The sequence below is a fragment of the Phascolarctos cinereus genome, unplaced genomic scaffold (genome assembly GCF_003287225.1).
Source record: "Phascolarctos cinereus isolate Bilbo 61053 unplaced genomic scaffold, phaCin_HiC Scaffold_8;HRSCAF=390, whole genome shotgun sequence".
Taxonomy (NCBI): Eukaryota; Metazoa; Chordata; class Mammalia; order Diprotodontia; family Phascolarctidae; genus Phascolarctos; species Phascolarctos cinereus.
This window is the reverse complement of record NW_027556291.1, coordinates 12,049,109-12,071,855: the sequence shown is the minus strand read 5'-3', so window position 1 is coordinate 12,071,855 and position 22,747 is coordinate 12,049,109. Positions and strand designations below refer to the sequence as shown.

At 41.6% G+C, this 22,747-nt stretch overlaps 1 protein-coding gene across 3 annotated transcripts in view; it reads left to right on the top strand.

Moving 5' to 3' along the window:
• Nucleotides 1-22,747, top strand: part of DIAPH2 (diaphanous related formin 2) — an 817,355-nt gene that overhangs the window by 671,636 nt on the left and 122,972 nt on the right. For all 3 annotated transcript variants that reach the window (XM_078147949.1, XM_078147948.1, XM_078147947.1), the window contains one exon: nt 11,918-12,010. In XM_078147949.1, the coding sequence (XP_078004075.1) occupies nt 11,918-12,010 (93 nt within the window). The remainder of the gene's footprint in view (nt 1-11,917; nt 12,011-22,747) is intronic.

Genomic DNA, 22,747 nt, shown 5'->3' with positions numbered 1-22,747 from the left:
CCACATACTTCAGCCATAGGCATGGAATGATGTAAGAGTTGTCTGTCCTAATAAATTACTGTTATGAGGCAAAAATTCTTTCATTGCTTTCTCCCTGTTTCTGAGATATATTGCATGTCAAACAAGTAGAGTTTTTCATAGGGTATTAACATGCTACCATGCATGATGAACAAGGCCTGTGCTTGGCCCTGACGACAAGCTCTCCGTTTCCAAAATTAGACCAGTTAGCATTATGTGGAAAAGCACCACAGCTTGGGGTGTGTTTTTTTTTTTAATGCTTCATGACTGTAGATTTCACATGCTTTATTAGTGGGGTGTTATGGAAGATGAGAATTTCCAATCTTGCTTCTAAATCTCCCTACAACAGGCCTTTCTGTGCAAAGCTACTAGATTAGTCTTCCTGAAATATCCGTAACACATCACTTCTCTAAGTAGAGACTTCCAGTGACTCCACACTGGCTGCCAGATAGAGTCCAGACTCTTCAGCCTGCCCTTCAGTACTAAGCCTAATCTGACCTCTATCTTTTCAGTCAGTCTGCATTTCCTCTACTGACCAACCTCAGGCCATCACTCTAGTAAGGCTAGTTTTGCTCACTGTCTTCCAGTCCCACGTACTCATTTCTAACCCTGAGCGTTTGCTCGTGTCCTTGACCCTTTCTGAAATCCCCTTCCTGTTCCAATTTTCCTATGAGACATCTACCCAAGGCCCTCCCAGAATGTCACCAAATTTATCTTTCCAGCTTTCTGAACTGCTGTGGCATTCTCTGTATTACTCTTTTGGTATTTAATCTTCTCCTGCCTTGCATGTGACCTATTTCATGATTCAGTGTAGGAAAAGGGAAGGTAGATCAGGAGTCGAGAAACCTCTGTTCTCATGCTGGTTCTACCATCTAATTCTTCTTTCACCAATTTCCTCATCTCTAAAATGGAAAGGTTAAGCTAAGTGATATCTTTGGTCACTTCCAAATCCCCCCCCCCCAAAGAATCCTAAATCCTTTATGTCTTTATGCACATCTCTTGCGACCTTCAGACCTTAGTTTCTTCATCTGTTAAGTGAGTGAATTGGAATAGTTCTTTGACATCCCACCCATGTTATGAATTTACTGATTGTCCCTGTGGAGACTTTTTTCTCAGACTATAGGTAGGTAGGAAGAAAAGAAGGAAGAAAGGAGGGAGAAAAAAAAAACAGAATGTGTTTGAGTAGTGACTTCCTTCTAAACGTTGTATTCCTTAGTCACTTGAACTGGTTTTTGATAAAAAGAGTATGTCCCTTTGAGCCTGAATAGTCCTTAACTTTGTAACCTCAAGTGGCCCCTCCGGGAACTTAGCTGAAATATCCAGGCCAGTAATTTTTTTAGTTGAGAGTAGTTTTCACCATGAAACCTACACTTTGGGGTTTTACCTTGACGTGGGAAACAGTTTCCTGTCCGGGACCAAAAGATAACATGGGTGCAAACTTGGCAACTAACTGCTTTTCCTTCCTTATGGCTTCAACTTTAATTGCTTTGAGATTAATTTTACTTTGCAGTATATAGTACTGTGTACTGCCTTACCCTGGGAGCCAAATGTTTTTCTGTTTTTGCCTTACCAGTTTTCAACTCCTGAATATAAAGTAATTACTTCTTTGCTCTTAGCTCATCCTGTGGTTTCTAGTCATTTCTTCCAAGCTCCTGTGCCCCCCATTTCCCCCTTGAATATTTTCTTCTATTGAACAGTGAGTGACATCTGCTTTCTTGATGTCCCTTGGAACTTTCTATATCCTTATACATGCCCTCTTTGAATCTCTTTGGGATAATTCCTTAATTTTCCTAAACTCTCTACATGGCCATAACTTCATAGTCTATTATCTTAGTTGCCATCTGTTTGTTTTCTAAGTCTCCATTATCCCTATCCTTCCTCCAATTTCAATTAAGCAACACACACACACACACAACACACATTCACACAGACACTGCACATAGAACTCAACACACAAAGCCCCCCTACCAACTAAAGGATCTGTGCCTTCTATAGAATGCTAGTTTAAAAAAATAACAGCTCTTCCCTTTTGACTATGTATTTATCTAGTGATTCCCTAAGTTGCTGGATTTCTTTTCTTTGACATAATTCCATGCTGTTATGAGCACTGTTACCTACCTACATTAAGTCCCAATTAGAGGCGTTACTTTAACCATATTTTTGCAACCTTCTGCTTACTCTCCGTTACTGGACACCCTTTGTTCCACCTCATATTGAACAACCTGACAAAATGTCAGCCCCGTGCCCTCATTTTTTTCTGCCCAAAGAAGGGATTTAGTCTCCCTCTTCTTTTATGAATGCACAGCCTTCTGTATCTTGCTATGTGTTTCTAGATCATGCTGGATAGATAGTATTGAAAAGTTTGAATCTAATGCTGTTTTTTGGACTGCTCTGTTTTCCCTAGCTTGCTTATTATCTTTCTCCCTTCCATTGGGTCACTTTGCTGACCTTGTTCACAAATTTGGATTTTTCTCCCCTGCTTATTCTTTGGCCAATAATGCCAAAATTGAAAACTTTTCTGTTGCTCAGAGTTCTATGGAATGTGCCATTTGTTATTACAAATGATATTTGTATTCCTAAGAATGCATTTCTTTCATATTATAATTCATGACCACCTCTTTCTGGCCCAGCTGTTCTTAATTTGAAGTCCCTCTAAGAACACTGCCCCAAAGGGGTCTGTGGATAGACCTCAGAGGGTCTGTGAACTTGAATGGGAAAAAAGGTACATCTTTATTTTCACCAACCTCCAACTGAAATTCAACATTTCCTTCCATTGTGAATATAGTCAACAAACATTCTGAAAAGGGGTCCGTGGGCTTCCCCAGACTGCCAAAGGGTTTTGTAACACAAGAAAAGGTTAAGAACTCCCACTCTGGTACCACCTGTGTCTTCTCTCACACCTCCCAATGACATTGAACCTCCTGGAGGAAGAGTTGTAAAATGTTCCTTGCTCTCCAATGAAACTTCATCTTTCCCTTTGCTGCCATCACTCATCAACTTCTCTTTCTTTGAAGTTTACATAATTAAAATTTTTTTTTTGTCATATTCAAATCCTAGTGGTTTTTGTGTACTGGTCTCCAGGTCATTCTCCCTCCTTTCTTAAAGAGTTTAGCATCTGGCTCATTGTTTTCATCTCTTCCTCAGCTCATTCCCTTTTACCAGAGGACTTTATTATTCCAAGGACTCGGTGTTATTTTGCAGAAGTCAGGTCTCAGTGAGTATAAATAAGTAGATGGAAAGAGCATAAAAGGAGGAGGGCCAGGATGAAGGGAAGCTTATTCATTATGCAGTGGGAATTCCAGAGGGCACAGTAAAAGGAGTGGGTAGAGTTGGAGTAGGGGTAGGTTAGGGTTGAGGATGTTGAGGATGAGAAAATAGGAAGTGGGGGGGGTATAAATAGTTTATTTTTATAAACTGGTGAGTCAGTCACTAAATATTTATTAAATGTCTACTATGTGCCAGGCACAGTCAAGCAAAAGACCATCCTTGTCCTCAGGGAGCTCACAACCTGATGGGGAAGACAAAAAGAAAACAAAATGTACACATAAAATAACAAGTAGTGAGAGTTTACTGAGGGGCAGCTAGGTGGCACAGTGCATAGGGTACTGGAGTCCTGAGGAAGACCTGGTTTCAAATTCAGCCTCAGCTACTTAGTAGCTGTGTGACCCTGGGCCAGTCATTTCACTCTGCCTCAGTTTCCTCAACTATAAAATGAGCTGGAGAAGGAAATGGCAGACCACTCCAGGATCTTTGGCAAGAAAACCTCAAATGGGATGTAGAAAGTCAGACGTGATTAATTGACTAAATGATGACAACAATGAGAGTTTACTAGCCATTTGGGGTGGGAGGAGCAAGAGGAGGTTCTAATTGCTTCTATAGCATTTTCAGGTTTACAGAGTGCTTTCTTATCAATGACTGTTTGAAGTAGATAGTGCAGATCTTATTATCCCCTCTTAACAAATGCTGACTTACCCAGAGTGTTTGAGGTAGGCTTTGAAACTCTCTCTGTGGACTCTGTGTACAATGCTTTCTCTACTGTGCAGAACTGACATTCAGGTGCCCTAGTCGGTACCCTAGAGAAGCTTTTTCTCCCAGGGCTTAGGGAATGAGGAGGGGCTAGGGAGAAAAAAGAGTTTTGCTGAGTTTTCTTGTTTAGGAGACTGGGATTGGGATGGCAGTGCTATCAGCAGCAGAGCTGAGGAGGTCAGAGGATGGGGTCATTTTCCTCTGAAACACTTCCTTGATTCTCATTATTTGGTTTGCCGTGAGTCACAAAGGGTCAAGTCCTGCCTCGGACACATACTGACTGGGTGACCCTGGGTCAGTCCCTTAACCTTTCAGTATCCCAGGCCACTCTCTAAGACTATCTCTTGCATAGTAGTTGTAGCTCTGCCTGGGTACAGGGAGTTTGTGTTACAGGACAGACCCTACAACAGTGAAATCACAGGTGCAGATCAAAAAGAGAAAAATGACAACTCTGTCATCAATCTTATGTCATCCTTAATCAGCAAGCATTTATGAAGTGCCTACTATGTGCCAGTCACTGAGGATGCAAAACAACAACCCCAATGAACAGTCCCTACATTAAAGCAACTTACAGTCTCCAAATAGCTTGCAGGTTCACTGGCACAGAGAAAACGGTAAAATGCTTTTTGGTTGATGATACTTTGGAAGGAAGGAATGAAAAAGACCCATCTTCCAAACAGGACTTCCAAAGGCCACGGTGTAGGCACGCCCAGGAGGAGCTGAGATACTCAGCAGCCTGCCTTTTCATCATAAATCGCTCCTCTCCTCAGCCCTCGTTCTAGGAACTTGTCATCACATGCACACTCCCATTGCGTCTGCTCAGGGCCCCTTGACAAACCCGTATTCTTGCCAGACCCTGACACCCTTTCCTGGACACCACTGTCTAAACTGTAAGCTCCTTGAGGGCAGGAACTTTCTCCCTTTTGTATTTGTATCCCCCACATTTAGCACACAGTTCCTGGTGAATGCTTAAGTCATTCAGAGTTTTCATAACATAAATTAGTTGAGTTTCTCAGAAAGTTTTAATTCTGCCATTGAACTGTACTGGTAAACTAAGTCAAGTGTCTTCAGGCAGTGGTTGATTTCAATTCAGAAACATTTACTAAATTTTTACTGGAGTACATACAAAAAACACTGAAGTCCCTGGCCTTAAGCATAATCACTTGTGACCCCTGCACCTTGATCAGCATAATCACATATCTCAGAAACTAGTATTCACTTACTGAATTTCATTGAAATACCTTTCAAATTACTGATGGTGCATACATTTAGAAACTTTGGTCACTTGCCATCTTGTTTCAAAGAGGCAAACTGAACCACAAATTAAACTCACCTCGCTCTCTTTTAGTGGGGTTATAAATGTCATCAAAACCAGTCAACTTCTAAAGTTATTATAGAATAAATGAGAAAAAAGAAGTGCCTTCTCTCAGTACATTATTTATGTTTTGCAAGAACATAAATATGGGTTACTGATTTCTCTCTCCCTCTCTGTTCTTTCTCTTGTTCTCATTCTCTCTTCTCCCTGTTTCTCTCTCCCTCCCTCTCTTCTGTTTCTCTCTCTCTCTCTCTCTCTCTCTCTCTCTCTCTCTCTCTCTCTCTCTCTCTCTCTCTCTCTCTCTCTCTCTCTCCCTCTCCTCCCCCCTCCCTCTCTCTCTCTTCCTGTCTTGTTCTCACTCCCTGTTTCCCCCTTTCTCACTCTCCCCTCTCTCTTTTTTTCCTTTCTCCTCTCTCCTTCACTCTCCATCATTCTTCCTTCTCTCTTTCTCTCTCTCCTTCTCTCTTTTCTCTTTCCCTCACTCTCCATTTTTTCTCTCTCTCCCACTCTCTTTCTGTCTGTCACCCACAAAAAACTTTTTGACAATCATTACTATAGATTTTTGTCAAGAAAAAATCTCAAGTGAGTAAAATAATTTATTTTAAATTCATCTTATATTGTAAAGATAATTTTCAATAAGAACTTTAAAAAGTAACTTAAAAGTCATTCCTTGCTTTGTGATGAAAAATTGATGATCATTGGATTCAAATATACCTGTGATACTCAGATTTCTCAAAAATTCTCAATGGCCTGACCCTGCATAGCCACTGAAGGTATTTCCACCTTTCATTTTCCCTGGGTTTGTCAAAGGGAGATTGGACATTAGGTTTCTTCCCCTTTATTCTTCCCTGTCTTTGGCTAAACAGTACTGGCATTTCCATTCATTGCACTCATCTGTAAAATGAAGGGGTTGGATTAGGTGACTCGAAGTTCTTTTCAAGCTCTAACCTTTTCTTACTGTCTGTCTTTTTAGCAAATGTAACATCTTGCAGAAGTGTCAAAGTTCAAATGAAGAACATCATCAGAAATTGTCTATCTTATTTCAGGCCTGTTAGGGAATGTACTATTCTCTGCTCTGAGCCAGTGTGTTCTTATCTATATTATCCTTCCAAATGGAAGGGACCATTGACATAGTCACTACTGTGAGTGGTGTGGAGGTCTTCCGGCAGGTGTGGGGTGAGCACTTGCTGAGTATGAGGTTGAAGTTGGGCTGACTGGTATTAGGCAGATGACTATGTAGATGGCAGTATGCTAAGATCTAAAGATACTGCCTCTCACTTCAAGGCACTGGAATTCTAAGTCAGTCAATAAACATTTATTAAGATCCTAATATGTACCACACACTGTGGTAAGCCCTGGGGATACAAAGAGAAGCAAAAGGCAGTACCAGCCCTTGAGAACCTCACAACATGCTAATAAACATTTATTAAGATCCTAATATGTACCACACACTGTGGTAAGCCCTGGGGATACAAAGAGAAGCAAAAGGCAGTACCAGCCCTTGAGAACCTCACAACATGCTAATAAACATTTATTAAGATCCTAATATGTACCACACACTGTGGTAAGCCCTGGGGATACAAAGAGAAGCAAAAGGCAGTACCAGCCCTTGAGAACCTCACAACAAGCTATGTATAAGATTAATAGAAAATAATGAACAGAGGGAAGGCTTAATTAGAATTAAGAGGGGTTGAAGGCTTCCTTTAGAAGATGGGATTTTGGGTGGGACTTAAAGGAAGCCAGGAAATCAGTAGTCAGAGCTGAGGAAAGAGGGCATTCCAGCCATTGGAGACAGACAGAGAGAATGCCTGGACCTGAGAGATGAAGTGTCCTGTTTGCAAAACAGCCAGGAAGCTAGTGTCACTGGATCGAAGGATACCTATTCAGGAATAAGGTAGGTGTAAGAAGACTGGAAAGGTGTATGTGAGGGGGAAGGGAGTTATTTGATGAAGGGCTTTGAATGTCAAACAAAGGATTAACAAATTTGTAGTGGACTCAGAGCAGTTGCATGATTGTCTCCGTCTTCATTCAGCGCCATGTGGGATTGACAACATGCAAATAACTGTGTACATGTAAAGTGGTTGTGGGGTGTGCCGGTGACCAGTGAGTGGTGTCCTCTTTTTCCTTCCTTTTTCCTTCCTACTTCCTTTGTCTCTGGAGATGTAATCAATCAGCTACACTCTTTCAGAAATGAGCTCATTTAAGTTTAAGGGCAATATAATAGTTCCTCTGGTCCTTGTGCTTCTCTCTGTAGCTTTAGGGATTTCATAGTAAATCAGATATTAAGAGTATAATCACATTGATCAGAGCCCCCAGTTAGGAAAATTCCTAATACTTAGGAAGAGGTTTGGATCTCTGACTTAATTTAAATCACAGCTTCTTAACCTGGGGTCCATAAGCTCCATTTTTTAAAACTGATCTCTGTAGTTTGATAGAATTGGTTACCTTTGTAATCCTATGTAATTTTTTTATGCACTTAAAAACACTTTTCTGCACAGAAGTGCAGGGGCTTTACTGGCCTGCCAGATGAGTCCAGGACACACAAAAAAATGTTTAAGAACCTCTGATTACTATTTATATTTATCTCTAGTTAATTCCTGGCCTCTTTGTGATTGAGGCAGAATTCTGGGTCTTAAAATTGTTTGAGTAAAACAGGCAGGCAGGTTCTGTTATGATGTCTGTGCAAAGACAATCACAGTGAGGGGAGAGGGAACCTGGAGAAAGATCAGCCCTGTTCTAGGAACTTCCCTCCACCCCTGAAGAGGTGGGCTGCACCTGCTGGTTTCATTCCCCAGTCATCTCATGGATACATATAGGACCCAGTGGCCCTCCTCAAGATCTCTCTTCCATTTTTGCCACAGCCGGCCTACTTTTTCTTTCTCCTTTTACCTTTTGCTTCTCTTCCACCAATTTCCAGCCAGATATATGGATCAGAGGTCCTCACAGCTTCCTCTCCACTGCCAGATCCTAAGATTCACAGGTTCAGAACTGGACTCCTGTTTTATACAAGACCACATAAAATCTCCCTTGCCAATACCCACACACTTAACTTTGTTGCATCATATCACTTTATCCAAAGGTTTTCCAAGATTTCTAAATAAAATCAAGGACTTTTCACATGTAGTATAAAGCATTTTTAAAATTAAATTTAAATTTTTTTACTCAGCAAAAAATCTGCCTTCTCTCCTTCCCTTCCTCCCCAATTGAGAATGAAAGAAAAGTAAAATTCCTTCTCCAAACATGTATAGTCAAGCAAAAGAAATTTCCACCATGGTCATGTCCAAAAGAAGAGAAAGAGACAGAGACAGTGTGTGTGTGTGTGTGTGTGTGTGTGTGTGTGTGTGTGTGATTCTTCATACTTTGAATCTTTCACTTCTCTGTCAGGAGGTGGACATTATGCTTTTTCATTAGTCCTCTGGATTCATGGTTGGTCATTACACTGATCTGAATGCATAAAAGGGAGTTAAATATAAGAAGACTGGAAAGGTAATAAAGGGTCAGGTTGTGAAGGGCTTTAAAAACCAAACAAAAGATTTTCTATTTGATCATCATAGAGTTAATAGGGAGCTACTAACTTTATTGAAGGAAGAGGGTGACATAGTGAGACCTGCACTTTTAGGAAAATCATTTTGGCAGCTGAGAGAACTGAGGCTGGGAGACCAGTTAGAAGGAGGCCAGAACTAGGGTGGTCTCTGTTGGAAGACAGAAGGGGATGTGAGTGAGATGTTGTGAAGGTTAAAATAACAAGAGGTGACAAGTGATTAGCTCTATGAGGTGAGTGAGGAAGGAATCCCCCTCACTGGGCAGTCTCATCATCCTGCAAGATTGAATCAACCTTGGTACTCTCTCATTTCATCAGTATCATCCTTTCTCCCTCTCTGGCTGGACTCTCCATTCAAAGAGGGGACCCAGCACCATCTTCTCCCCATTTCCCACCAGTTGTACTGCTTTAGGATTTCTCTGTCATACATCTCCACCCAGTTCCTTTTCCACCCACCATACTTTTCAGCTTTTTTGTGGGTGTTGTCTTCTCTCATTGGGCTGTCAGTTCTTTCAGGGCAAAGACTGTCTTACTTTTTATTTGTATTTATATAGCACTTAGAGTGCCTGGCATATGGTAGGCCTTAATAAATGTTTATTGACTGAGAAGTCAAGGGTGATACCCTTGAGCCTCAGTGACTTTAAAATTGGCTGTGTTCTCAACAGTAATAGGCAAGTTAGAAGAGAAGAGGGTTCAGGGAGCAATGTGTAGTATTCTGGACACACTGAGTTTGAAATGCCTATGGGACATCTAGTTTGAGATGCCCAAAAAGCAGTTGGGGATATGAAATTGGAGCTCAGAAGAAAGACCAGGGCTGGATATTTAGATCTGGGAATCATTTACATAGACATGCAGATTGAACCAATGAGAGTGGGAGAGAGTACTAATACTCTGAGGAATTGGGGGGCAGGAACAGGAATCAGGAAAGACCTCATTATATGATTATGAATGTGCAGAGGGTCAGTCAAGGAAGAATAAAAGGATAGCTAGGCAGTAGTGAGGGTCCAAATGAGACCAACTTTTGTAAATTTATAGTGAACTGTTTAGCCCACAGTTTGAGTGACTGTCAAGTATGTTACAGTGGACATTCCTTTCAGGTCTAGGTTGTACCGGAGGGTCACCAAGGTCCTTTGCAGCTCTCCAGTTTTATGATTCTGTGACTTTCTTCAGGAGAGTTTGACAGCTCATGACTACAAACCCAGAAGTGGGTGGAAGCTGAAGGACAAAGGAAGGAGGAATTAAAGGATTGCAATAGTGTCTAGTTGAAATGGTTAGCCTTTAGGGCAAGACAGAGAAGGGAGAAAAAGGGTGTTCAACATTAAGAACTAAGAGAGGTAGAGGGACTGGAGGTTGTCATCAGGATGAATGATAAATAGGGTTAGGAGGAGTGAGGAAAAATGGAAGAATAAAATGTTATTATGGTCACATAGAAGAATTACAGAGTTCTGGATAATAGAGGTAAAACAATGACGAGTGATTGCCAGATCCCCTGTGTGTGGCTGAGGTGAAGTGAAGATGGAGGTTATGGGAGTTGAGGAAATGTTCTGGGAGACTGGGACATCAAGGTGTAAGTTGGAGTCACCACTAATGAGGGCGGGGCTAAGTGCAGAGGACGACTGGGAGTCAGGGTTAGAATGCCTTGAGAGAAGATCATGTAGAGCCTGGTAGATGACCGTTGCAGGTTGGTCTGCATGATGGATATGGAGGTATAATAGCTACCCTCAAAGACAAGGAGTGTTTGCTGAATGATGATGGCAAAAGGACAGTCTGGAAGTGGGATCAAGGCATGAAGAGAATGGCCACACTTCTTCCTGGCTCAGGGAAGCCTGAGCGGAGAAGAACCCAGTACAAGAGAGGGTGGCCACGGATCCAGGCCTCTCTCTCTCCTGAGCGAGCTCCCGGTTGTTCATAGCCCAAGGAGATGGAAAGACTGGGAAGAGTCCTAACTAGAGGGGAATCTGTTAGCACCTGTGGCCATTCCAGAGGGCTCAGGTAGACTGTGGATGGGTACAGCTGAGGTAGGCAGCTAGGGATGAGAGGGGGGAGGGTTTGGGCAGACCTTGCATCCAAGTATGACTTTCCAGGGAGAGCCTATAAACTACAAACAGATTGCCCTACCTCTCTTCCCTGCAGCTACTCCTTCGTTACAGCTAGTTAGTGGAGAAGTGGCCCCATGTCATTTGGGGAGACCGTAGTAGAGTACAGTTGATGGTCATTTAAGCTGAAAAATAAAGATTCGGGGCACTGTTGAGAGTTTTTGCTTTCTATTGTCCAGTATAACAGGAGGTTAAAAGAGGAAAAACTATTAAAAATGGGTTTGAGATATTTTCCTGGACATCTTTTATGGAATGAAAAGACTCTCTAATTAGCCTTTAATTAGTCTTTCTTAGCCACAAGATTTACAAAATTAAGCTCTTTTCCTGATGGGGAGGGGGGAAGACAAATGGTTCCTGGCTGCTGTCTCCCTGTTTAGGATGGCTACATTATTCAAATAATGCTGGTCAACTTTTCCTCCCCTCTAATGTCAGCCTTGTGGAATGGGCAAAAGCAAATGGAAATGTGTTTTGCAAACAGTGTCTTTGGAGATTGTAGCTGATGACAGTTGAATGCTTGACGTAGTAATACAATCAGTATTTAACCTTGTGTAACTCTCCCTCATCAAATAATTCCCTCTGCATTGATTGCATTAAAGGAGGCCAGGGGTTTCTCAGTTTGGAACATTTTAAAAGAATCTTCATAGAAAGCTTAACTGATCAGCTGGTGTTTATCTGCATCCTAAGCCATCATCAATAATACAAAAGACTGGGTCTTCAAGTTGAAAGGATGACTTTTTCTTAACAGTCTATATAATAAACAAAGTAGTCAGTCCATGGTACTGTAACAGGAGCCATGTTGTAATGCCTTGAAATTAGGGGTATTATGTGAATCTGACCCCCCCACACACCTTTTAAAAACTTTTTTTCTCTGCTTTCTTTTGAAATGCTCCAAGATTAATTCTGCTTTCTCTCTTCCTCCAGAGGGTGAGACAGGTGTGATGGATAATCTGCTGGAAGCCTTGCAATCAGGTGCTGCCTTCCGAGATCGAAGGAAGCGGATACAGAGAAATCCAGGTAACACCCAGTACGGCCATTGTGCCCTAATACAAGCTCCTCCCCAACATGTCAGAGAACATGTCCTGCATAGAGGCTTTCCCCCATTGGTCTCAGCCAGCGGCCCTCCTTGTGAAAGCTTAGCAGGCTACAACCATGAGATCACAAAGTTTAACAGGTAGTTTCAAAATAAAAAAATCCCAACCCAACCTAGAGAGAGGGTTCACACTGCACTCAGTTCTTCATGTTTTAAATGGTCATTTTCTGCGATTCTATCTTGATGAGAAGGGCAGTTAAAATCAGGAGAATGAAATTGTTAAGTATAATTTGCCATAGAGATGTCACAATAGTGTTTCACAGGTGAGAGGACTGCCGTGCAGCTCCTAGTCTGGTTTTTCTTACGGGCTGATTGAATTTGTAACACACCTGTTAACTTTCAGCTATCCAAAGAGCAGCCCAGGTAAGCTCAGAGGTCAGAAAATCCTCCTACCTTTGATATTTGGCTTTGTGATCTGTTTCTGGTCTGACGTTTGAATGGGGATGTGGGGCTGTACCGACAGGTAGGCACACTTGAAGCTCCCCTTTAAAGACTGGAAACAGGCTCCCCCTTTTCCTTTCTCTAGTCCCTGGTGGAAAGGGGCTTTGGTAGCTCATGGACCATGGATCCAGAATCTCTGTTAAGCTGCCTTTCCTTTCCTTTCCTGACTTAGCTACAGAATAACCAAGCACTTGGATAGAAAAGGCTTCCTTCTGGATTCCCAGCTGCACTGGGATGTAAACGTAAATAGAGTGAATAGTGTCAGCAAAGGGCCTTCTCACCTGCTTTACTTACTAATTAGGTCTACTCAGACAAAATTGCATCAATGTTGGCTTGGTTAGACCACATGTCCAATAATACATTTTTAGATATTGGCACATTGGCTGCAGATGAGTTAAAGACAATAGCAAGTCAGCAAGATAGAAGCAGTAAATATTAAAGCAATTTTTTTCTGTGGAACTGTTGAAAGAAATGATCTGCAATGTCCAGCTGCCCGTAGGAAGCCACCTAAAGCAAAAAGGAACAGGTAATAGGTTGGATATGTTGGCAGAAATCTGAAATGCAGATTTTTCTCTGTGCTTGATAATTAAAGATCACGGCAAGTGGCAGTGGGCATTCTGTTGCTCATCCTTTCTGCCATTAGTATTCTGTCGAGTTAAGTTTGATTCTCTAGTCACGGCATGCTTGCAGTGTAATAGATGCTATGCAGTCTACACCCCAAATGTGCTCTTTTTCCTATTTGAAGTACATTCTCTTGGAAGAAAGTATTAGAATAATTTAGCTTTCTCTTGTCTGAGGTTTCCTGAGTTCTTAAAATTTATTTTAAGTGTTGATGGGAAATTATTTGCCCAAGGGTACCTATGAATATGCTTCCCTGCTAATTGGGTTAGTTTCCCAGAGAAGATTAGTTCTGAGATAAGTTTGGATTGAGGGGAGATGAGTGGTTTGGCAGGTTGGAACGGCATGGAGATAAGAGACAGTAGAAGGTAGTAAAGGAAATTAAATGGTGTCTTGGAATGTACAAATTAATTTTGTTCCCTCCCATCCTTAGTAATAGTACCTTAGCTCGACTGCTATTTCCTGAACTATCATAGTAGAAAGAAACACAGGGAAAAAGAGAGAGTGAAAATTATTTCAGTACCAATCCAGCTCTACCTCATAAAAGGAAAGCTACTTCTCTTATATTTTTATAAGGTATTTTTAATGGCCTAAGGCCATTTGAAAACAAGAGAGAAGGCAGACAGACAGAGACAGAGGGAGAATGTGGTCGAGGCACAAGTAGAGGACATTAGCCCAGGCATGGAAAAGAAGAGGCTCCTCCTCTCAGGCTGGAGCAAAGGAAGAGAGCATAAGTTAAGATGTAGAGGACGTAGAGAGGTATGGCAGGGGAGAACTGAGAACCCTCCTGAAAGAGAATGCCCATGTGCTTATTGAAGTACGAGACAAGGTCATCTGCTGGGAGGTGCTGAAAGGCACATGGGGCCTCTGGAGTGCTAAAGCACTGACTCCTGATCATCTCCATTTTGTTTGTGACTCATTGATGTGGGGGGTTCCACATCCTCCCTTGGCGATTGTCCTTCCTCGAATTTCTTTGCGTCTCAGTCTCCACGCGTCTCTACAGTAGAGTTTTTATTGCTGTTGAATTGCTTTAGCCTGGTGCCTTCTTAGCTCTTGATAACTACTTTGATCACATCTAGATTTTTATGTGTAGTTCTAATCACTTTTTAAAGAGGAATAACATTATGAAAAAAAGAAAATGAAATAAAGAAATAAGTGGGAAGACCTGGATTCAAGTCCCATCTTAGATATGATCTCTGTAACTCTAGGGAAGTCAGTTAACCTCTCTGTACCTCAGTTTCTTCATTTGTACAATGATGGGACGGGACTTGATAACCTCTTACAGTTTGTTCTAGCCCTATACCTGGGATCCTTTGATCCTGAAATCTCCATAGGAGAGCCTCAAGGGACAACTAAGAAGACAATTAAATTTATAGGGTGGAAAAAAGAAAATTCTAGAGATACAATATCTGTGTATGTGTGTGTGTGTGTGTGTGTGTGTGTGTGTGTGTGTGTGTGTGTGTATCAGCAAGGTAACAGCACAAAAAGGTGTAATTTTGTACTTCAGAAGAGACAGAGGCAAGAAACGATATGAGGTAGCAAAGGAAAAAAAGAATTACAGGCTTGGTTGGGATTTGGGGAGAGATGTTGGGTGGATAATGGCACTCCTTGCTTTGCTGAAACCATGAAGCGTGTGCCCTAATTCCAACCCAGCCTGGTGTTTAACAGGTAACTAATGTGAGAAAAACATTTTTCACCACCCTCTCCCAGAAAAATAATTATGAAGATAAATCTGAACATTCTTATTTTGAGAAATAGCTAAGGCCTATGGAAAATGTTTCCTTTTGAATGGAGTCCTTTCGCAATTGAATCTGCTTGTCTTCCTTTTTTCTAGCTCCCTTTAAACGGATTCCATAATATTCTTGGTGACCTCTAAAGTACTCCTTTCATAGCAGCCTTCATTTTCTTGGCATCTTCAAAGTAGATTCTATGTAAAAAAAAATGATTTGAACGATTATTTTCTCTGTGTAATGGTCTAATGTCATTCAGAGAGAATGGAATGCATTCAACTAGAAATTTCCTTCATTTGTAAATGAATGTCCACCTTTTCAATAATGACTAGTTCATGTAGTCCCTGCAGTGACTGTCATTTGGTCCTAAAGTTGCAAGTCTTCTCTTAGGATTTGGGTCATTTAAATCTGATAAAATTGATCATGTGATTTAATAGCCTTATAACATTAGAAAATGAGGGGCAGTGTGGTATAGCAAATAGAGGAGCTGAGCTAGCCTTGAAGTCAACTGGACACAGGTTCAAGTCCTCCCTTACCTGTCTGTCTGACCACAGACCTGGAATGCACTGCGTAAGAAACTCTTAAGAATCTTTTGTTTTTAAGCTCACCTTAAGCTCTACCTTCTTCGCTCATCTCTGCCAGCTGCTGTAGTCTCTCCTTTCCCTAGACCCATCACCTTGTATTTATGTTGTGTATACCTATATGGGTGTATTACATCACCCTATAGAATGGAAACTTGATAACAAGGAATGCTTCTTTTTCTCTTTGCATTCCTAGCACTGGAGCCTGGTGTGTAGTAGGTCCATAATAAACGCTTGTTGATTGACTGGTTGGTATAACCTCTGTGCTCCTGGCAACTTTGTAAGACTCTTAAGTTACAAATAGCCAGCCTACATCAGTGGAGGGAGTTCTCCTGTATCAGGAGTTCTCCTCCCCCCAAGAAAAAAAGTAGAATGAGATTAAATGAGGTAAGATATATAAATTTCTTGGCAAATCTTAAAGCTCTGTATGAATGCTGGTTATCATCATGATCATTATTATTACAATCGTGTCTGTACACACAAAATGTCCAGGCTGTATGTTTAAACCTATGACTGAATTCAGCTTCAATGATCAGTCCAGATGATTGAAATGACCCTCGGCTCACAGGATCTGAGAGTTGGAATAGACCTTAATGGTCATTTCGTCCAAGCTGTATCTAGGGCCATTTACAGTATCTTAGACAAATGGTCATCAAAAACTCCTCTTTACTTAGAACTCAATTCAGTTGAACGCACATTTATTAGGTGAAAGGCATCACCTGCCGTTATAGGAAACGAAGCCATCTTTGGAATGATGATCCATCATTACACTTTTCTTGGCTCAGCTCATACAAACTGTCTGCAGTTGTATCTTATTGTATTGTGTGTAGGTAAGGGTGGTTGCCTGATCCTCAGCAGTTAGGTATAGGAAGAACCCAGTTTATAGGCAAGCTGCACTGCAGACGTATGTGTTGGAAACCCAGAAGTTGTTTTCCCTTTAAAAGAGTGCTAAGGGGCAGCTAGCTAGGTGGCGAAGTACATAGAGCACTGGCCCTGAAGTCAGGAGGACCAGAGTTCAAATCTGGCCTCAGACACATAACACTTACTAGTTGTGTGACTCTGGTCAAGTCAGTTAACCCCAATTGCCTCACCAAAAACAAAACAAAAAAACCCAACAGTGTTATGCATAGCAGTTTGAGTCCAAGGTTAGGCCTCAAAAGCTTTTTTAAAAAATATACAGTTAAAAGTAATAGAAAATACTCTGGTAATGTGAGCAAGTTTTAAAATGAGAAATATATATTTGTTTACATAGATATATACAATAGCTATTTTCAATGTACATTGAAAACTGGTGCTTACGAAAAAGAAGGTTTAATTAGAAGATGAGGAGGTAAATGCCGACTTTAGAGAAATATTCATACCCATGGTCTGTGGTACCTTCCCAGCTTTTAAAGCCCACTGAAATGTAAACACCTTGAAGGCAAGAACTGCTTTGACTTAGCCAACACAGTAGGGAACTGGAGTAGAGGTGGGGAGGGGAAAGGGGAAGAAACATTTCTATGTTGCCCACTCTGTGCTAAGCACTTTGGGGAGCTGTGAATTTAATAGATACTTTTTGGATTGATTGTGGATTGTTGAGGCTCCTCACTCCAAAACTGATGGCATGCTTTCCCTGGATACCCAGGTAGCACTGACACTAATCTTAGACCAACCATTTGTGATCAGTATACTTTCTTTGACTCCCAAGTAGAGGAAAGTGTGATCGTGAGGTAGCAGCTTATGGCTTGAAAGAGAAAAAGAAGGGAATGTTAAAGAGGATAGAGCAAAGAGATTGTTTTAGGCAAAATCAGTTGAGCTATAAGCAGGAAAAGACAGAGGAAAGGGGAGAAGCATGGTCTGGTGATTACTTTCCAAATCGGAAATCAGGAAGCCTGATTGGTCAACTTTGTCCCGTGCACAATTGTGTACACCTTTTATCACAGTACAGGGTTGGCATGTTTTATGATCAGATTGTGAACACTCTGTTATGTGCATAGCAAAAGATACAGATTAAAGCTAGAAGGGATCTCAGAAACCATCTCCTCCAATTCCTTCATTTTGATGGATGGAAGCATGGAAAGGTTAAATGATGTGTCTACAGTTACCTGGTAAACACTTGAGTTAGGATTTGAACCGAGGTCCTTTGCTTTTGAATTTGATCCCTTCCCACTCTCATGTAGCCCCCTTGCTACTAGACTAGACTTCACATCCTAATATGAGCTCTTATGCAGGCATTTGCCTCAAGAGTTGAGTGGTTTCTTTAGCCTGTGAGTCTCCAACTTTTGTGACTTCTATTTTTACATACTTCCTTACTGACTTGTTTCACCCAGTTGCCATTTGCCAAAATGTTGGAATTTCTGAGGCATTTCAATGGCTTGGAGGGGAAGGGTCAGTGTGACAATATATTTTTAATTTAGGACTGCCCTGAACAGTCTGTATCTATGTATGAACCCCCTGAGGAGATGAAAGGAAATGGTCAGTGAAGATATTGATGTGGAGACAGTTCTTCATGTTGACCCTTGGGGGCTCCAGGAGAAATTGGTTACTGTCTAGAATGAGGCTGAGAGGCTGGAGTTCATCTGGAGGGAAAAGAAGCCCTGTGCAACTAGCAATTTGTATGTATGGAACCGTCGTGGGAATGTGTGTTAGACAGCAAACAGCAGTGTTAGAATTTTCATTCCTATAGGCCACCTTTCTTTATGATCATATCTGATTTTGCCTGCTTAGCCTTGAGCATGCTTTTGTTTTCATTGTTAAATGCTATTAATTGGCAGGATTATTTTGTTTGATTTCTCTTTCTCTGATCACTTTGCACCTAAACTTTATAAAATCTCTTTCTCTTTTGAGTTAATTTCATTTGTTTGATGGTTTTTGTTTGGGCTTTTTCTTTTTTTGCTTGCCTTTCCATTTCATTTCTTAAGGGCATTTTAATTTTAGAGGGATGTGTACATATGCTGATTAACAAGATCCAGGTTGGTATATCAAAGAAGCAAGGAAAGTGAAGATTTGAATAAGCTCTCTTCTTGATCACATTCTTTGACAACAGCTAGAGGAAAAATTGAACACAGACCATGTTATGCCCTATTTATATGCAGAATTGTTCTAAGCAAGCACTGGCGCTGTTCTCTATAGAAATTTCAATCTCTTTTGCTTGTCTTGCCTCCAACACATTATAATCAGCTCAGCCGCCCATTTCTTCACTGGTGATCCCTGCAGGACAAGCAGGCAATAAGGTCAATTTCAGTTGCCTCTTGTGTGAACATGAATTCAGCAGACTTACTTTTGATATTGGTGTGTGGGGTACAGTTAGGACCAGCAATTATTATGCAGCAATAACTCTCTCGATGGTTTTCATTCCATGTCTAAAATTCCTAGCCATGTGAATGTTGGTGACTTAACTCACACAGCCACCTGCTTAGTAATGATACTTGGTCCCTGTACATATCTAATGACTGATTTTTATTGGGGGGAGGGGCGGTATGTGGAGTGGAGCAGGGCAGCCCTGTGCTTTCATCGGCATAGGAAATGGGAGGAAGTGCCTCTGGTAATGTAGATTGGCAGTTTTCCCTGCAACTTCTAGCCTTTGAGAGTTGCCTGGGGCACTTCATTGTGTGCCATGCTCACTCTGAGTCACACAGCAGTGGAACCCTCCCTCTCTGATACAAGATCCAAACTTAATCTGGAATAGTGCACAGCGCATGTGGCAGAAGCCACTAGACGTTCATCATACCGGCATATGGGACTGGGACTTAAAGTTCCCTTTTCTAGAGAGTCTTTCTGTGTCATTTGCTGTTCACCATCTCAGTCTCAGTTCTCTCTATGGCCAGAGACCAGCTTCTATGTGTCTTCTTGAGCAAGGATGATAGAATACATTTCTGGTGCCCTCAGTCACCCAAGTACATGGTCAGTCATCACAGATTCAATTTTTCTGCCCCAGGAATCAATCAGGGAGCATTTATTAAGTGTCTGCTCTTTAACAGTGACTGCTCTAGGCACTGGGGATACAAAAACAAAAAAAGTAGCAGTCTCTGACCTCCCAGAGCTCCTACATACAAAAATGAGGAGGAGTGAAAACATGGGCATATATAAATATGTGTAAAATAAATACAAGAGCTTTTTTTGGTTGGGGATGGGGGTGGGAGGAGAAGAGTCAGTTAAGACCTCATGGGGGAAAGTGGTATTCAAGGTAGGGATTCTAAGAGGTGGAGATGGAGAGGCGAAAACACTCCAGGGAGGCAGGAGATGGGATCAGCTGGAGAGGAGGTGAAGGGGAGGAATTTGTAATAAGCCTGCAGTGGTCGATTGGGGCCAGGTGGAGAAGGGCTTGAAATGCCAAGCATATGAGTTTCTACTTGATCCTGGAGGTCGTGGGGAAGTAATGGGATTCTAAGAGCAGCTGTCTGATCCAACCCAAGCCAGAAAAGCGTTCTTCACTCTGCCATACCTGACAAGTGATTGTCCAGCCTCTGCTTGAAGCCCTCAAAGGAGGGGGTCCCCCTCCACTTTGGGGCAGCTCCAGTTGTTAGAAGGTTTTTCCTGGCATCAAGATATGCAGATATATCCATAAACTGAGATGTTCAAGCTTTGAGAAGAAACAGACCTCAGGTGAAAGCACAGGCACAAGGGGGCTCTGGAAATGATGCCACATTGGGAATCAAAAGACCTCGGCTCAGATCGCAGCACTGGTCCCTTCCTGAATGATATCAGACAGGTCATTTTGCCTCTTGGGATCTCAGTTTCCTTCTTTTTAAAATAAGAGGGTTGAACTGGATGAACTCCAAGATCCCTTCCAGCTGCAAATCTGTGATAATAAAGAGAGAAGGTGGCCTAGGCAAGGAGGAAGTCCTCCCCTTCCTGTGAGATTGGAAGCAGAGGAGAAGAGTGGTGAAGGTGGGAGAACGTTTGTGGGGTTGTGAGCCTTTTCCTTTAGGGGAGCTTTCCCATCACACTGCACTTTGAATATAGAGGAGGTGCTGAAAAATATGGGAACTTGAATTGTGCTGCACCCTAAGTAGAATTGTGCTGGAGCAGAGTTCATTTTCTGGGTAGTTTCGCATCCCATATGCTTCTTCCACCTGACCTTTCCATTTGGCGCCACCTCGATCTGACAGGGGAAGAAGAATGTCGGATGGATAGAAACTCTGTCGCCTCGGTCTATGCTGTGACTCTCCTTCTTATAGCTTTCCTGCATATGTTTGACTGTTGCCTCTTGTCATTTTGAGCTCAAGTCACATTTTGTTCCACCCCAACAGAGCTGCTCTGAGTGCAAAGCTCCTAATTACTTACTGGGGGAAATAAAAAGAAGTCATGCAATAGCAATAACGATGATAATAATGCTCTGTACTTAAAGTGCACTGAAAGCTTCTCCCAGGCACCTTTTCATCAGTCTCTCCAGTGGCCCCTAACAGAGGGACGTATACAGGAGTCGGGGGAATTGACAAGTGAGTAATTGACTAACCATCCCCTGTTTTGCCCTGGCTTCCTGGGTGAATCAATCTGATTGGAATTGGGGGTTTTCATGCAGTATACAGTGCTGTTCTAAAGCTTTCTTTTGTTTGTCCCAGGATGACGGGCCAGTATGGCATTTTCCCTTTTCAATGGAAAGGTTTGGCCATGAGATTTCTGGGCTTATGGGTCTTCTCTATTATTTGCCTAGTATGTATGTACCATATAACAAAGAGTCTAGTTCTTTCTGAGCAGTGACCAGGAATTTTTCATGTCATACATTATTCATAACTTTCTGCAGTGGTTTCAGAAAGTCAGTGTAGATCTTGAACCAAAAGAAAAGGGGGGGGGAAAGGATATGGTTTGCACAAAGTTATTTGGAAAGTTAGTCCTTTAAGGCCCGAATTGTTTTCATCTTCATTATACAATAATGTTACATGTTACATCTCTGGCAATTGTGTATCGTTTTCATAGAATCTTAAAAAAAACTTTAGAGATACTATAGTCCAGCCTCCTAACTCAGTTCAGAAAGGTTGTTGTGTAATCTCTGCATGAACACATCTAGGGACGGAGAGTTCACTGAGGAGGAATGCCATACTGTTTGCGGACAGTGCTAATTGTTGGAACGTTTTTCCTTTCATGCAGTGAAAATCTGCTTTCCCTTAAAAATAAAAATGAAGAATATTTTCCTGTTTACTCTCTTTATTGAATCAGTTCATCAGTTATCCATGAGTGTTGAGAGATGCTTCCCACAAGGAAAGGTGTATCAGGGAACAGAGGCCCGTGACCCTACTGTGTTGATAATCTATGCTTTTCAATTATTTACACCAGGGCTCACCTTGAGTGGCGCAGATAATTGGGAGTTGACTGTTGGTAGTTCTTGTGGATTTGATTTTACTGCAATATCACAAGCTAATTGAAATCAAATGGAAAAATGATTTTGAGAAAAGGCAAAGACAAAGCGGAGAGCTTGTTTTTAGCTGTAACTCCCTCTCCTGGTATGTGGATTTCATTTTATTGTCAGAATTAAAATGAATTCTCTACACATGGAGAGGGAATTGCCACAGATAGGCCTAGTTTCAAGTACTCCTGGTATTTTGTACTTTTGACACATTTGTTTTTCTTGAGGTATGTTTGGATTCTCAGGTGATCAAAGCGTCATTTCTTGCTCTCCTTTAATTCCAGGCTAAGGTTTAGCCTAATCAAAAGGAAAGAAAGGAACATGATAGCCTGTGAAGTAAATACAGCACTGGGTAATTCTATTACTTGAAAAGTTTGCCAAACAAGAATCTCTTAAGGTTTCATGGATGTCACTGTGGGCCCCATTTTTAGACATAGGAGAGGGCTCCTTTAATTTCATCTTTGCTACATCAGGATACATGGCTGTGAAGTGGAAAAAAGCTGGACCAGCCTCTAGTCTTTGCTGAGTGATGAGAAGATAGTTATGTGTGGCTGTAGGTTGGCTTTAGGAAAATGCTTTCCAGAAGACAATGCAGTATATAATGCAAAGAGGCTAATTGTCAGGACTGTTTTTTTTCAATGATCCTTTCACTATAGATTTCTGAAAAGACAGTGGCACAAATTGCACAGGTTGAGAAGGCATGGAGGGGGGACGTTAGGGAGAAGTTAGCAGTCTTCATTGAGGGAAGGTGGTATCCATGATGAAAACACACGTCCTCAGAGTTAGTAGTATCTAATTTTTTTGGATCACTTTGTGCCAAGTTTTTTTTAAAAAAATCTTTTTTTCTTTAGTCTTTTTGAGTAAGGACCCATGAATTTAGAGCTAGAAAGGACCTTGGAGTCCATCTAGTCTAAACCCTCTCAAGGTTACACAGGGGACATTATCAAAATGGAATACATGACAATC